The 17430-nt window shown below is 44.6% G+C and overlaps 1 protein-coding gene and 1 pseudogene across 5 annotated transcripts in view; one reads left to right on the top strand and one right to left on the bottom strand.

The window, feature by feature from the left end:
- The window catches only part of LOC101464774 (regulator of G-protein signaling 3), a 29690-nt gene extending 16962 nt beyond the window's left edge, over nt 1-12728 (top strand). For all 5 annotated transcript variants that reach the window (XM_076891237.1, XM_004571654.3, XM_076891236.1 and 2 more), the window contains 12 exons: nt 637-676; nt 767-1017; nt 1824-1907; nt 5149-5260; nt 7551-7717; nt 7865-8372; nt 8511-8734; nt 9072-9112; nt 9189-9287; nt 9532-9593; nt 10510-10676; nt 11937-12728. In XM_076891237.1, the coding sequence (XP_076747352.1) occupies nt 637-676; nt 767-1017; nt 1824-1907; nt 5149-5260; nt 7551-7717; nt 7865-8372; nt 8511-8734; nt 9072-9112; nt 9189-9287; nt 9532-9593; nt 10510-10676; nt 11937-12149 (1968 nt within the window). In that variant the 3' untranslated portion in view covers nt 12150-12728. The remainder of the gene's footprint in view (nt 1-636; nt 677-766; nt 1018-1823; nt 1908-5148; nt 5261-7550; nt 7718-7864; nt 8373-8510; nt 8735-9071; nt 9113-9188; nt 9288-9531; nt 9594-10509; nt 10677-11936) is intronic.
- Nucleotides 12729-15497: 2769 nt separating this feature from the next.
- LOC101465632 (myosin light polypeptide 6 pseudogene) lies at nt 15498-16414 on the bottom strand (annotated as a pseudogene).
- Nucleotides 16415-17430: the final 1016 nt, after the last annotated feature.

Raw genomic sequence — 17430 nt, 5'->3', positions numbered from 1 at the left:
AGTTTGTCAGTGTTTGGTTCCAGCACTGAGGGTCCTGTGCAGAGACGTCAGAATAATCAGAACTGAAGTTTAGAACATCGACTTACTGCAGCCGTTGAATCTGTGACCGGGACCGACAGCCCCGTGACAACCTGACAGGCCAACGTAAAATGGTCTGAGTGTGAAGCACGAAGAAGACAATGTCTAAAAATGTCAGATGGTTTGAACACGCAGTGAGTTTAATCGATTCACCAAAGAAAGGAAAACCCCAAAGAAGAAGAAAAAACAAGTCGTAATCTGAAAAGCTGCCGTTTCATGAAAAACATTGTAAATACAGTAAGTTGCTGTTTTTATGGGAAATACCCTGACGCTGTACAGTCATCATTCCAGTTAGAGAGTCTCGCTAAACTCAGATATTTGTGTTGAAAGAGAATATTTTAGTCAGTTTGACAGTTTCAGGTGAAACACTTTGACCTTTGGGACTGAGTAAACGCCACATCGAAACCATCATTATTCTGTAAAGCTCTCTTTATGTCTTTGTTTGCATTCATATATTTACCTGCACATCATTTTGTAGTTTGGTTTGCTGATGTTCGTGCACCATCAGAACGATGCTGAAATCAACAGTTTCCAAATAAATGTTCTCTTCCTCTCCAGCTGCTGCAACCAGTTTATCACGACAGGACTGGGTCGATCGGTACGACTTCCACTCTGAATATTATTCATCCATATGCAAAGTGCTCGTAAATATTATGATTATTTAATCGTGTCATTTGTGGTTATCCAGGACATCTGTACCAGACTCGCCCCAGAGGTCCGAACGTCCTCCACGACTTGTGTTTGGGGTCGTTACAGAGACCTTTTACCAGGCAAATCTCCACCCTGCCTCCACCTCTTTCCTCCACATCTTCGGCCCTGCCCAGAAACTATGGCAACTACCAGAATTGCACCATCGTTCAGTCACATGTGCCCTGCTCAGGATATGGAACCTACGTCACCATGGCGCCCAAAACCGTCATCTTCCCTATTTTCGTCCAGGTCAGAACCAATCCAGGTCCGGAGTCTTTAAACTGAACCAAAACAAATCCAGTGCCCAGAGCTCCAGGGTCCTGAACAAACCCAGAAACTCTTAGAGCATCTATCTATCTATCTATCTATCTATCTATCTATCTATCTATCTATCTATCTATCTATCTATCTATCTATCTATCTATCTATCTATCTACTTAGCACTTTTATTTTTATTTTTTTATGTTTATTTAAGTGTTGTCTGACAGTATGTTTGCACTAAGTACCGCAGCAATTTCCTAATGTTGTAAACCTGCTCAACATTTGGCAATAAAACCCCTTCTGATTCTGATCTTTATCCGCCCCATTAAGCTCTAACCCAGAACAGAGTTACAGCCTTTTTTTATTTTATTTTGTTCATTATAACAGTCATTACAGATCTCTTTATGGAGACTCTACAATGATGAAGAGAAAACCTCTCTCACACAGCATGGCCCAGATGGACCTGTCCTCCCGTGCATACAGGACCCCCTTACTTGATCCAAGCTGAATTCAGGAATGTTTAGAAACAGGAGGAGATGCGGTGACGACAGTATGAAAGGCAGAATAAAGTGTGGCAGAGAGGGCCGGGGAACTTAATTGAAATGGTCTGAAATAAGGAGAACAGGTCTGTCCTGTAACGGGACATTGAGTCTCCATGGGGATTACTTGCATAAACAAAGGTAAATAACAGTAATGAGGAGGGCGACTGACAGTGGGCAACCGTCAGCTACAGAGGAGCAAAACGGTGTTTGTGTGGTTTGCTTTTGTTTACATGTGTGTTGTTGTTGTTTCAGCCTCTCGATCTCTGCAGTCCAGACAGAGCGCTGCTGATGTCTGAAGAGATGATCCTGCACCAAGCCGACCTGCTGCCAGCAAAGGTAACACCCCTGTAAACAGTGTTGGGGAGTAACGGAATACATGTGCCGCCGTTACGTATTTAAAATACAAAATATGAGTAACTGTATTCCGTTACAGTTACCGTTTAAAAAGGTGGTATTCAGAATACAGTTACTTTGTTGAAATAAATGGATTACACGGCGATACTTCCCTGTTTCATGTTGTGGCGGGTCAGGACTGTTTGGGTTTGTTTGACAGCTACGTTCTGTTGTTCCAGGCGGCAGCGTTACGGTTGCCATGGTTACAGGGTGAAGCTCTCTCTCTGCGTGTTTCCTGGGTGAGAGAGCGCCTTTTTGTTGTTGTTGTGCTAAGCTAACAGGCAGAATGCAGCCTGATGAGCAGTGTAGTCCGTGCTGCAGGGAGAATGGACTGCTGTACCCGTTATGTGTCTGTGAGCGAGGAGGGAGAAAAAGGAAAAGTACGAGCTGTCACCGAGCAGAAACGGGAGCTGGAAGCATGTAAATATAATAATAACCACTGCAGCCAAACAGAGAGCCTGACGAGCCCAGTTGTAAGTAAGCTGTTAAGACTCGACTGTACGCTGTGTTCGTGTTTCCTCTGAAACAATAAGCTCCGTTGGAGCAGCCTTTCAACGCCTCTCTCTGTCTCTGGCAAGCAGAGTTGATCCAGACAACAAAGTAAAGCTCGTTTTCGGCTACCAGCCCGACACGAACCCGTATTAGTCCCTTCAGTAATAGTAATAAATCACATTCACGTAGTTGTAAACAGCGTGATAATATCTTAAGTAATCCAAAGTATTCCGAATACGTTACTCTCATTGAGTAACGTATTCGGAATACGTTACAGAATACATTTTAGGGCATGTAATCTGTAATCTGTAATGGAATACATTTTAAAAGTAACCTTCCCAACACTGCCTGTAAATATACTGCACGTATGCAGCCCTGAGTACCACCAACAGTCCTGGAACTCTAACTAAACAGACACCTTTAGAGGCGGTCCTGGGGCGGCTGACACACTATTGATCGAGTAGCCTGCACCCCTACCCACTCGAACTCTGCGTTCCTCCAGTAAGATGCTTTTACTGGTCCCACACTCCCAGTTAAAATCCATAGGTGATGAAGGCTTTCTCCACCGCCGCTCCGAGACTCTGCAACAGTCTTCCCTCCCTCTTATATATATACACATGTATAGACAAGTGTGTATGTATGTGGATGTTTAATCACGAGATAAATAATTTACCTCATTCATCTTCATTCTTTCTTGTATTTGATTAGATTGTCCCTCTGTTCAGCACTTTGGCCGACACTTGATGTCTTTAAACATGCTATACAAATAAAGCTGACTTGACAGTGGACACGGTGAGTTTGTGTTTGGGAGGCTGAGGCTGAGGTGCACTGGGATGTCGTGCTTGGAGTTTCAGTTCTCAGGTCTCCAAAGGTTTAAACCTGTTACCCACAGCCTGTCACACAATCACCCTGTTTCCATTTCTTTAGCTGAAATGATGAAAAATGCAAAGATAACACAGTTTGACATAAAATAGTATTTTTACTCCAACAAGGTGTTTCCCAAAGAGCTGTTAGCGGTAAACTCTCTGGGCTGTGTGTCCTCGGATATCTGAGGAGACAAATGGAGGACATCTCCTGTTTGCTGAGGACTGATGGGTTTGCTGATGGGAATTGATAAGAATTTAGCGATTAAGATTCCATTATGGATATCACTTATCGATCCTCACTGGCTGCGCTTCTGGAGCCATTCTAACCTTACGGCTGATAATGCAGTGCTGGTCGTTGTGTTCCCATCGATGTTTCTGAGAAACGTCTGGTTCTGCAGACTGAACCTGATCCTGAAGGACACACCGACCTCAGAGCTGAACCAGGATCAGTTTCCTCCTCCCATCCATTTACACACATCTGGGAATTTGCTGTGTTTTAGTTTCATACTTTCAGTAAAGGTGGAGGTCAGACGTCGCTCTGCCTCCGACTCTCAGTTACATGTGTTAGTGCAGGAAGAGCGTGGCGAAGCCGGCGGTCCATAAACACGACCTGATGATGAGGAAAAGGAAGATGGTTTATAAGCATTTAAACATTGTTACTGAGCAGAATGAACACGGCGGTGATGGTCTGTGAACTCTGAGGACATACCTCAGGGTCAAAGTAGGGCTGTGCGATATATCCAGTTTTTTAAAAATATCGATATATTTTTATACGAGATATAAGATGTGACAATATCGTTTATATCGATATAGTCTATGCTACGTTATAATTATAGTTGTGGAACCACAAGTTTGCCTCTCTTTCGTCCACTTTTGTCTCTACGCAACGTTACTCGGCCTCGCCTCTCCTTCACTGAACACAACTCCCCCTCCTCCCCCATCGCTTCACCTGCAGGCAGCGACAAGATGGACACGGCAAATAAGATAAGATAACCTTTATTAGTCCCACACGTGGGAAATTTGTTAATCTCCGTTAACGAGTTACTGCGGATCGCCCCGTGCGTGGGGCTGGACGGCGTCAACATGTTAACGAGCTAACCACGCTAACGCCATGCACGGCCTGAAATCCTTTCATTTTCTCAAAAATCGACTGCACGCCTTATGTATGAATTCTGGTTGTGCTTGATGACCGCGAACCAATTTTCTGTGGAGCACGGCGCTCAGCAATCTGTTAAAAAATGTTTTAGTTCGACTTTGCTACGGAGCTGCAGCAGCTTGATGGATTGTCGGAGCATTACGGCTGCCGAGGAGCCTCGCGGAGTGATACGTACTGTGCTTCAACATAATATTACCGTATTGTTTGTGTATAAGGACCATAAATGGCACCTGTTAAGAGACACGGTTATGAAGCGGATTTCAAACTCCAGGCTGTCAGTCACGAATTGTGAAATCTTTGTTATTATGCTCAGCGTCTTTTCGTTTACATTTTGACTGCACAATTGTGAGCTCTTTGTTATGCACAAAAACAACATCGTTTTCTTTTATTTATGGAGCATTATTATTTAATAAATGCTCATAATTTATGTTTGAGTAGTTTTTTCATGTACATCTGTGCTGTATGTTAATAAAACAGCTTTGACTAAGAACTCTCTTTTTGTTCTTACTTTATGGCTTTAAAAAAATATCGAGATATGAATTTTGGGTCATATCGCCCAGCCCTAGGTCAAAGGTCACAGTGTTGTGTGCAAATGAAGAAACAGGTCGATGAGAAGAAGAACTACAAGTACACATTTTATTGTGCTGACAGTGGTGTGTGTGTGTTTCAGGTGACCGTGTTGATCTACACTGACCTGCTGCTACTTACCAGAGAGGATGAAGCTGGACGCTGTAACGTCCTGCAGAGTCCGGTGTTCCTGAACACATTGAAGCTCAGAGAGGGTAATGCTGCGTTCACTGTCATCTCTGAGCATCGGTTTTTCTCTGTAACCTACAGCTGGCAGGTTTCTGTTTAATGTCAGAACACATTGTTGTAATCCACATTTGATTTTCATTTCCTGGTTCGTTGTCAGCTGATTGACCAAGTAAAGTATCAACAGCACTATAACCTGTTCAATTTAACTTTATTTATACAGCACCAAATCACAACAACAGTCGCCTGAAGGCGCTTTATATTGTAAGGTAGACACTACAATAATACATACAGAGAAAAACCCAACAATCATGAGCAAGCACTGTGGCAACAGTGGGAAGGAAAAACTCCCTTTTAACCAGTGTTGGGTAAGTTACTTTAAATTAGTAACTTAGTTACATTACTAGTTACTTCTATCAAAAAGTAACTCAGTTACTTCAAGTTACTCGTTACTTTCAGAGTAACTAGTTACTAGGGAAAGTAACTTTGGTTTTACTCAGAATTCTCTTGTTAATGTGTTGCTTCCGTAACTGGATACCCAGCCAGTCTTCTAGCTTGCTTACTTGCCACAAGTGCACTGTGCCACCAATAGAAAGGAAAAAATAATGTGCGCATTTCCATGAGAGAAATCCCACACCTGATTCTATCCTAGCCTGCTTTTTACATCCAACACAAAAACTGCAGTCGTGGTGCTTTGATTGTACTCAGAACTCGGAAATTCTGCTTCTGAATAGGAAGATGTAGGTAACACCAGACTGCAGATGAGCTGCATACAGAGCTGGACTGGGACAGAAAAATCGTCCCGGGCATTTTGACTACAGACCGGCCGCCATTATAGGAAAAATCATAAAGCCTTTGAATGAAAACAAACACTGTTGTGACAGTGATGTGCACTGTTCTGATGGTATATATGCATCAATCTATCAATCGTTTGTTGTAAGATTCAGATAATTATTTTTTTAAAAGTGAAACATTTTAAATGAGAATAAGAAAGAAAAGTATTTCTTTGTGCCCCCCTCTCCCTGTTAATGCCCTACCTGCCCCCCTGGCAACACTTTGCTAGACCCGCCCCTGCACAGTTACCAGCTGTCAGCTACTTAGAAAAGGATCCTGGTGTTATTTGTCTCTCAGAAACAGTTCATAACTTCAACTCATCCATGTCACCTAAAAGGTAAACCTGTTTCTCCATCACCTGTTCAGCTCTGATGATTCAGTAAGGACATCTCCTGGTTTCATCTTCATGTTTCCCTCTCACCACATATCCAAACCAACATCATGACCAGCAGCTTTACAGCTGTGGCTCCAGCAAACATCAGCTGATACTAGAAATTAATATTAAATAAATTCTAACAACAGCTGATCAAGATTAAACATGCTGCTGTTGTTTAGCGCGACATCCGCTGGTTTCCTCTTTCGGCGCAAAGTGAGCGATAAACAAACAAGAGAGCTGATCATTGATCATTGATCAGTTTCATGATTGAAGTAGCAACAGGAGAGGGAGGGGGAGAGAACGAGAGAAGAAGAGGCAGCTGTGCAGCGTAAACACAGAGTAACTCCAGCTTTGTGCCTTTTTCATTGTAGCTGAAGTCTGGGACAAACTGTTCCCTTTTCACCTCAATAAGATATTTTCTCTGAATACAAGATGATTCCGTTTTTTACGGGACGGTTGGAAACTCTATTTTGTTCATAAGGTTAATTATTAAAGTTCAACATCAGTAACATAGCACCACCCAGCTGTATAGAAACTCCGTCATGCTAGCTAGCACGCAGTACGAAAAAGTCAGCACAACGAAAATAAACTCCACCTAAACTTGGTTCATATCTGACCCAGACAGACTGCAGGTCATAACTTCTTACCTGAACTTCAGTTCACCTGACACTCGGACCAGCAGCCGCTTCGGGTCTCTCCTCCTGCCTCCCTTTTCCTTCATCCACCTGCTGGCCTCCACCACTTAATGTTATTGAATCTGTGGAAGCTCCGCGATAGCCTCCACACGAAGTAACGAATAACGAGCCTATCTAAATCCCAGTAACGAGTAACGCGTTCCCGGTTTTGGCATAATAACTAGTTACCGTGCTCGTTACCACAATAATAACGTAGTTACTGTAACGCGTTACTTAATAACGCGTTAGTCCCAACCCTGCTTTTAACAGGAAGAAACCTCAGGGAGGGGCGGGGCCATCTGCTGCGACCGGTTGGGGTGAGAGAAGGAAGACAGGATAAAGACATGCTGTGGAAGAGAGACAGAGGTTAATAACAGATATGATTCAGTGAAGAGGACTCTCCATTTGACGTTTCTGTGTGTGTGTGTGTGGCAGCTCTGTCGGAGCCGCTCCACCTGTACTTCCTGCAGAGCGCTCCGAGCCGCCGCCGCCTCTTCAGCCTGGAGGCGTTCAGCATCGAGCAGAAGGTCCGAGTCAGCCTGTGTCTCCACGATAACATCCAGCCGCAGCTCGTCACCACGGAGGCCACACACACCCAGCAGGTACAACACCTGTCCAGGTAGTCACAGAAAGCAGGAAGAGGGCCAGTTCACACGTGTGTCCAGCAGAGGTCGCCAAACACATGAAATACTCAAAGCTTTTCCCACACAATTTAAGTCCTCTCCTCCTCCTCCTCCTCCTCCCCCCAGCTGTCAGACCTCCCCTCAGACTTTGGCTTCCTCTCTCTCGGGCAGTCTGACCCCCTCTATTGTCCTTCATCTCCTTACTCTTCGCTCTGTGACTCCCTTAGACCTCCCTCCCCATCTTCTTACTCCCCCAGTGCTCCCTTCTCCTCCTCCACTCTTCCTCCTGCTCCCGTCTCCCTTCTCTCTCCCTACTCCTCCTCACCACCTTCCAGGAACATCATCTCCTCAGCTCAGCTCCTCCCTTCACCTCACCGTCCCTCCTCCACTCTAAGGAGTCCTATCTGGAAGGAGAGAGCAGGAGCAGAAGAGGAAGAGGAGAGGAGGAAGAGGAGACGGGAGGAAGAGGAGGTGGAGGAGCGGCAACAGGGGGAGGGGGAGAGTGCCTCAGAGACTTCAGAGAACGCGGGTGGTGTCGGGGGGCGGGGCTTCCTGCTCAGCCCTCACCACTTCAACATGAACCAGGAGAGTGACCGTGACGAGGAGGAAGAGAAGTTTATCTTCAGACCACCAGGTGAGTTCAAGTGCTCTGAAAGAAAGTCAAAAGTCTTGAGTTGGGGGAGTGGAGGATGTGAGGTAAGCAGGATGAAGCTGGTTTAGAGCCGCTGCAGGTGGAAACGTTCCCAGTTTGATGGATTTTCTCCTGTTTCAGTCCTACGTCGCTCGCTCTCCGAGGGTTCTCTGCTGCGAGAACCTCGATCGCCCCACTTCCTGTCCGACAGCACCATCCACCGCCTCACCCGTCCTGTGAACTTTGACCTCAGCCCCAACTCGAGCCCCACCTCCCGAGCCCCCTCCCCCCACACTCTGAGGAAGCAGCTGACCGGAGAGGGGGGGTCTCTGCACCAAATGCTGATGCTGCTCAACGGGACCAAGGTAGGGACCAGAACCGGCTTTAACCACAGAACCGCGAACCAGCGTCATGTGACTACACAACGCATAGCAGCAGGTTGATCATTGTGCTGCATGTCAGAGTTAGCCCCAGGCAAACGGGGCGACTGCACCAGGACGGCATCTGGTGTCAAATCAGACGTGCAAATCGTTAATAAGACAATCTACAAGCTGATTGGTTGAGGCCCAGGTTAATGACGAGTGTAAAAGGGAGATTTACTGTGGGAGTGGTTTGAACACGTGCAGAGGAAGATCCTGGGGTTAGAGACCGGTACAGCTCGGGTTCTTCGGTTCTAACAAAGTGTTTTTGTTTGTTTTTCAGGCTGGAGAACCCAGAAACCGACAGCTGAAGAAGAAAACTCTGTACGTAAACAAGCACACTGTTGTTTTGTCTGGTGTTGTTTCCTCTCGCTCTGATTGGTCCTCGTTGTCTCCTCAGAGCAGCTGATGTTCGAAGCCGCCTGGCGTTTCTGCGAATGTGGAAAAATGGCGCTGGTGTCCATGGAAGCAGTTTGGAGAAAGCGCTGAAAAATAACAGGTAACTCGGACCTGAACCCGAACTAGACTCACCTGCAGGTCAGGAAAGGCAGCAGATTATCACAGGTCATAACTAATCAGAGTAAAATCTCCAGGTGATCACGGCCAAGCATGTCGGTGTTTCTGCCCTAACAGCAGTGGTGTGGAGGTGACATCACAGTCTGAATGAAGCTCGACTTCAGAGCCTCTGGTGGATGTTAGAGGAAATGCAGGTTTTCCTGAGATGCGTTTGTTTTGTTTTCCAGACCGTCTGCAAAGGAGGTGCTGAGGTGGGCGGAGAGTCTGGAGTCCCTGCTGTCCAATCAGTGTAAGACTTCCTGTTTGTGTTTAACCAATTTAACCAATAAGGGGAGGAGCCAGCATGAGAAACGCCTCTCCACTAGATTAATGTCTTGATGCATGCTCAATCATCCAGGTAAGTAGATTGAGGTTGATTGTGTTCACCTGGACGTTTCAGTGGGAGAAACGTTTCATCGCTCATCAAGTGACGAACCAACAACTATTGATCAAAGACCACTGATCAGTGATTGATCAGTGGTCTCTGATCAATAGTCATGACACTTTGCATATTAATGATCACAAGCTGACCTCCCAGCCCATTGTTCATTCAGTGCTGCTTTTTTCAGTCATTGTGCAAATGTCAAATTTGTATTTGTCACACACACAGCCATACACAGTATGACATGAGGTGAAATGCTTGTAGCTGTGCAATGCCCGACCATTAGATGACAGTGGTTTTACAGTATTTACAATTTACAGGTTATTACAAAATTTACAGATTTAACTTAGAAATTTACAGTAAAAATGTGCAAATAGCAGAAAGAGATTATAAATTATAGGAAGTGTGCATGAAGAAAAACCAGAGTGCGTGTGGTGATGTGATGTGTGGGAGAGTCCAGTCCTACACCTGGTTCAGGGCCGAATAGCCTGGGGGAAGAAGCTCCTCCTCATTCTCTCTGTTTTGGCCTTAAGGGAGCGGAAGCGCTTCCCAGACCTCAGCAGTGAGAAGAGTCCTTTGTTGGGATGGTCCATCATGATCTTCCTAGCTTTGGTCTTGCAAATGTCCTGTTTATAAGGTTGAGACCTGCAGTCAGCTGAGACTGAAGACATCCCCTGATGATGATGATGATGATGAAATATTTCTCCCATTGAAACGTCCAGATGGACAGAATAAACCTTTTGGCACCAGATTAATGGCGTGCTTCTCTTTTCTAATTGGTCAGATGGTCTGACGGTGTTCCGTCACTTCCTGAGGTCAGAGTTCAGTGAAGAGAACCTGGACTTCTGGTTGGCTGTGGAGAGGTTTAAAAAGACACGTCCCTCCAACAAGATGGCTGCCAGAGCTGCAAAAATCTACGACCACTTTATTTCTACGACTGCATCGAGACAGGTACCATGTGTCTGAGCTCCGATTGATGTGAATTTTTTGGTTGTTTTTTTCCTAATATGGTGATGAAGCATTCCTCCAACGATGATGTCGTTACAGTCCAGAGGCTCGGTTAAATTCATACCTGAAACCATCAGGTTGTTTACTTTCATCATCATCATCATCATTTATTTATTTATATAGCACTTTAAAAACACACCTGGTAGACCAAAGTGCTGTACAATACTAATATGCACATAGTAATAAAACCAGACATAGCAATAAAGTTAAAAAACAATAAAAAATAAAAATGTCAGTTACCTACAGAGTTAAAAGCCAGGGAATAAAAATAGGTTTTTAATAAAGACTTAAAAACTGGCACTGATGCAGCCTGTCTAATATGGAGAGGAAGGTTATTCCAAAGCATCGGCGCTGCAACAGAGAACGCTCGGTCTCCTCTAAGTTTCAGCCGTGACTTTGGGACTGAAAGCAGCAACTGCTCAGCTGACCGAAGGGAACGAGTGGGGACGTGGGGCTTCAACAAGTCAGACAAATAAGCAGGTGCCAGACCATTTAGAGATTTAAAAGCCAATAAAAGGACTTTAAAACTGATCCTGAATTCAATTGGAAGCCAGTGTAAAGAGGCCAAAATCGGAGTGATGTGATCAAATTTTCTTCTACCAGTTAAAAATCGTGCCGCAGCATTTTGCACTAATTGCAAGCGTGACAAAGTGCCCTGCCCAACCCCTGTTAAAAGAGAATTACAATAATCTAAACGTGAGGTAATAAAGGCATGAATAACGCTTTCCAAGTCACGCTTGGAAAGAAAGGGCTTAACCTTTGATAAACGTCTGAGTTGATAAAATGCTGATTTTACCACCCCGTTTACATGGTCATCAAAGGTGAGTGCAGAATCAATTTTAACTCCGAGATTTGTGATCGAACTCTTTAGTTGGGAAGTCAAAGCTGCAAGATCAACATCCAGAGTATGAGAAGAACGATTTGGGCCAAATAAAATTGCTTCTGTCTTCCGATCATTAAAATTTAAAACGTTTTTTGCCATCCATGCTTTGACATCAGTAAGGCAGTCAAGCAGAGGTCCAGTTGGGAGACTATCAGCATGACTAAAAGGTAAGTAGAGCTGGCAGTCATCTGCATATAGATGTAATGGCACTTTATGCTTTCGGAAAATCGAAAGCTTTATTGATCGTTGTATTAAAGTAAAGACTTGTAATCAAACATGTTGGTCCACCTGCTCATTTGACACAGCTGCTTTTTTTCAAGGTCAATGTGGACTCTGCCATCAGAGAGGCAACCAATCAGAGCCTGCGCCTTGGCGTTAGCTCCGCCTCCTTCCAACTGGCGCAGGAGCAGATTTTCAACCTGATGGAGACGGACAGTTACCCACGATTCCTCAAGTCCCGCCTCTACACCCAGCTGGCCAGTCACAACACAGAGCAGCGGATCCGACCAACCAGAGACGAGGGGTTGATCTGAGCTTCCGACTGGTTGAACAAATCTCTCAGTAGCATTCCGGCAGATGTAGTATTGAGTGTTTTGGGACATTTACCCTTTTCATGTTAAACAACTTGATTCTTACACTAATCTTCTTTTTTTGCTGATCTTTGTTTATCTAAAAACATTTAACCCGTCCGTGTGAGAAAAACATGGCCTCTGACCTTGAGCTTGAAATGAGATGCCATCTTTACACTGTTAGGTGTTATCCTTTATGCCTTCTCGTGACCCAGGTGAAGCCTTGCTCACAGGTTAAACATCGGCAGGACTTTCAGCCTCGGCTGCATGTCGTTGATTCCAGAGCAGACTCTGATTCATGTTTTTAGCTAACGGCTAACTGATGTATCTCTGATTAAAGCTGACTGATGTCACATCAGGTGTCAGACCTCCTGTTTCCTCTTCTGTGACTCCCCTCCATCCAGCAGGAAGTCTGACACCGGCAGGCTGCACAGGTGAAGCAGGTTGAGTGACGGATTCACCTGCTGCTGTTTGATTATCACACTGAACAGTTTTAACTGATTCAACAATAACCTGAAAATCTAATAAAACAGACCGAATGACCTTGAAGTTCATTATTTAGTCTTTAAGTCGTGATAACAGAGCGCAGACTTCAGCTGGTGCTTCCTACGGTTCAGGTTCTCAGTGATGGAGACCAGGTGTGTGCAGGTGGAGCAGCACCTGCTGGTATCTGGCTGTCAGAGGTGTTTGAAATCACTTTTTTGTAATGAGTGCTGAGAGTACTGAAGATAATTCCACCAGTCGAGGTGTTGAATCTTCACAGTCCACAGGAAATGAAATGAAGGTGGTGTCTTTACAAACGTGAACTCCACCTTTAATGGATGCAAAGAGTCTGAAAGAGATGCAGCAAACATGCCAAACCATAATTCATGTATATAGCACTTTAAAAACAGCACATGGCTGTACAGCAGAAATATAAAAAGTACAGTAAATACATAACAGTAAAATAACAGTGTTAGTTACCAGAGGTGGGACCAAGTCATTGTTTTGCAAGTCTCAAGTAAGTCTCAAGTCTTTATCCTCAAGTCTCAAGTCAAGTCTCAAGTAATGTCAGGCAAGTCAGAGTCGAGTCTCAAGTCACTGGTGTAAAAGTCCGAGTCAAGTCACAAGTCTGAAACTTTGAATTTCAAGTCCTTTCGAGTCTTTAAAAAAAAAACAATGAAAAAATAATGTTGCAGTTATGCTAAATGTAAATATTAGACCATGTAATTTTAAAATCTGTGTTTTTCTCAACACATGACAAAATAGTGAACTTAGAAAATATACACAAATTGTGAAATTGCACCTCTTTAAAATGCAGCTCAATTAAACCTAGCTCCAAGAATAATTTTCACCGACAGTTCTGAGATAAGCTGCATGTTATTCTTGGATGCGGTTGTAGGACCAGCTTTAAAATCGCATGACAAAAATATCATACACATTAAAAAAAAACTGTATCACCAACGTAGCCTGGACAACATTTGCTAGTTAGATGAAGTCAGCTATCTCATCGTAGCATATTTATATGCATATTTATAATCATACGGTTCTTGGAGTGAGTGCATACACTCATGAAGTTTAGTAACTTCAGGTCACTGCAACAAGCCCAGGTACAGTTTACCGACGGATGGGTGCAGGACCTTGAAATGCACCGTGTAGAAAGTAAAGACCATCGTACGTATCATAAGTTTACCAGTCTCACAAATTGTCGTCATAAATACACATTTGTTAACCGTTTATTAATAGGACCTTTGAGCTCAACGGTAATTAATTAGCAGTGGAAATAATTTCTGGTAGCATCACAGAAATGTAGCAGTGACAATAATATTGTATGCTGTAATCGTACTGGGCAATTAGTGATACAAAAAAACCTGTTTTATCCTGTGAATAAAAGTATGTGTTTTTGTCAATGTACCATAATAACAGAAGCGAAACGCAATATTGTGTCAGGACAATTCACTATTTATGCACAATAAATAAAGGAGCATAGCGCGACCATTTCTGTTCAGCGCCAGACTTGCTTGTAACCTATATCACCAGTTATGTTAAGAAAAATGACGCATTAACTACAACAGCAGACTGACCTTTGTGTAAATGCTTGGAGCAGACTAACCTGTGAGCTGGAGGGTTCTGGGACGTTATATTTGATCTTTGAATGGCTGCAATCCAGGCCATCCGTCGCGTCTTTGTTACTTCGGAAACATGGCTCGAACAATTTCTCTTCAACGACGTAATCCGATAACAACCGATCTCTTTACCCGTCGGCTTCCCGTGGCTGTCATGCGACCGGCTATTGCAGTTAATAATACAACAGCTTCTTGACATTTTTGTGTTTCTTTTTATCGCTGTATAACTGATTTTAATTGAAAGCCTGCGTGCGCTAGTACCGCTTGCCACGAGTTCCCAGAATCCTTTGCGGTTCTACCCGTGAATGACGTCACATTTTCAATCTCTATATAATATGCGTGTTAAATTTTATATTTGGGGTGAAATATCAAGTCTTTTCAAGTAAACCGGTTCAAGTCCAATTCAAGTCCCAAGTCATTGGTGTAAAAGTCCAAGTCAAGTCACAAGTCTTAGAACATTTTTTCAAGTCAAGTCTAAAGTCATAAAATTAATGACTCGAGTCTGACTCGAGTCCAAGTCATGTGACTCGAGTCCACACCTCTGTTAGTTACACACTGAGTCAAAGGCCAGCCAATAAAAAGGCCTGATCTGAAGAGGAAGATCACCCCAAAGCTTCAGGGCCACAGTAGAGGACGCTCGTCTCTAAGTTTCAGCCACGATTTAGTGACTGAGAGCAGCAGCTGCTCAGCTGAGCAACTGAGGGGGACGTGGGGCTAATATACAGGCGCTGGACCATTTCAGGTTTTAAAAACCAGTAAAAGCATTTCAAATGGATCCTAAATTCAATTGGAGGCCAGTGTGGGGAGGCCAGAACCTTTGTCATGATACACCGACACAGATCATCGTAACTACACCTCGTGAACAAACCTTTGAGTCGGTTACTTGTAGTTTTACGTCTTCATTTCTTCCCTTTGTTTGATTTCCTTTTTTGTTTTTGCGTGAAATATTTTAAATGCCCATTTTTGTATTTGTTTGTCTTAATGAGGGTGTTTCTGTGTGTGCGTGGTTGGGTACCTCCCCGTCCAGGTGTTGGTGGCATCCTTCCTCGCTGCTCACTGAGAGAGGAGCTCTGAGGAGGCGATGAGAGGCTCACATCCAGCTGCAACAGGAACACAATCATTGGCGTTTCTGTTGAAGCACCTGTGTGGACACGCCCATCAAGTTTGTGTTTTCATCATTCCCAATAATTAGACGCAGAGCACCATAAAGAGGAGGCCTGAGCAAGTTTTATTTTGGAGGAGCAAAGTGAATCGTAATATCACTGATGACTCAATAAACACATTAATGCAGGACATGGAGAAATGAATGCAGGCAGTGATTTATTCATTTATTGATGATCCTCCATCGATTCATTTATTCACATTGATTCTTACTCTGCTGATCACATCAAACAGAGACACACTGAGAAGACGTTTTATTAGAGACGACAAACTCGCATACATCAGACGCTCCGTCCACCACAGAAGAAGAGGAAGACAAAGTCGCTGTCTGTTTCTACCCGGCCAGAATGTGTTTGACAAACTCGGTGTAGTTGATGTGCCCATTGGCATCCTCCTGTCCCGCCATCAGACGATCCACCTCGTCCTCAGTCATCCTCTCTCCCAGCGTGGCGAGGACGTGGCGGAGCTCCGCCCCCATCACCGTGCCGTTTCCCTCCTTGTCAAAGACCCTCAGCCCCTCCACAAAGTCCTCGAAGTTGCCCTGCTCTTTGGAGCGGGCCACATGCTGCTGCATGGGCAGGAAGCTGTCAAAGTCCAGCAGCTTGACGTTCAGCTCCTCCGCCTTCGGCCTCCCCAGCAGTTTCAGCACTTCCTCGTTGGTGGGGTTGTGTCCCAGCGCCCGCATAACATCGCCGCACTGAGCGTAGGTGATCTTCATCTCGCCGGCTGGCGTCTCGTCGAACAGAGCGAAGGCGTCTTTGAACTCCTCGATCTGGTCGGGGGTGAACTCCACCACGATGCTCTTCAGGTCCACCTCGGGGGGTTTTGGCTCCGGCTCCGCGGGCTTTGCTGGAGGAGGAGGCTCTTCCTTCTTTGCCTCCACCTTCTTCACCTCTGTCTTTTTCGGTTCCACTTTCTTTGGCGGCATGTTGCTGCAGAGCACTGGCGGTGGAGATGGAAAGTGACTGTCTGGTGTTTTATAGGAGCCAGCGGTGGGCTGAGCGAGCCAGGAGCAAATGGCAGGGAGGAGAGAGGAGGCGACCAAAGATGGAAGAAACCTGGAATGGAAACACTGAGAGGAGATAAGAGCCTGCAGATAAGAAGCTTCCAGAAGCAGCAGAGCCGGTCTGAACCGGAGCCTCTGACCTCTCCTCAGGCCTCCATCAGTGAAAACCACCTCCTCCTTCACATACTCTGGGATCTTTTCTGTTTCCTGCTAATCAATAGTTTTTAGCGCAGTTTCACAGCGCAGCTATCCTCTGCATCAATCTGTGAAGTAATCTCTGCATACCAGGCCCTTAATTTTGAATTACATTCTGGATTTATCTGCAAAGAGAAGCCAATCTAGGAGAAATCTGCTCTCTCTGTCTGCCTTGGATTAACTGCAAATGGAAGAACGCAGTCTTACATATTTGTTTAATATGTGCATTGAAGGACATGTCCTGGTCAAAAATGACTCCAAGGTTCCTCACAGTGTTACTGGAGGCCAAGGTAATGCCATCCAGAGGAAGAATCTGCTTAGATACCATATTTCTAAGATTTTCAGGGCTGAGTACAATACCCTCAGTTTGATCTGAATGAAGAAGCAGAAAGTTAGCGGCCATCCAGGTCTTTATGTCTTTAAGACATTCCTGCAGTTTAACTCATTGGTGTGTGTTATCTGGCTTCATGGACAGATAGAGCTGGGTGTCATCTGCATAGCAGTGTAAATGTATGCTATGTCTTCTAATGATGCTGCCTAAATCAGGGGCATCAAACATGAACGAGCTGAGAGCCGCTGCTGTCGTCTCATTGGAGCTACTTTAGTGTTCAAGTACAAAACAAGAAAACAGACACAAATAATTCTGAAAATGTTTTGTTTGTTTTTTTACATTTCAAATCTTGTATAAGACGACTGTGCCTGTTCAACTTACCTCCATCATTAACCTCAGTGCGCAGTACCTGTGATACCTGCAGCTGCTTTAATCGCTCTAATAAGA

Source organism: Maylandia zebra, linkage group LG12, assembly GCF_041146795.1.
Source record: "Maylandia zebra isolate NMK-2024a linkage group LG12, Mzebra_GT3a, whole genome shotgun sequence".
In the NCBI taxonomy this organism is placed as follows: domain Eukaryota; kingdom Metazoa; phylum Chordata; class Actinopteri; order Cichliformes; family Cichlidae; genus Maylandia; species Maylandia zebra.
The sequence above is the reverse complement of the archived record's forward strand: the minus strand, read 5'-3'. Positions and strand labels throughout refer to the sequence as shown.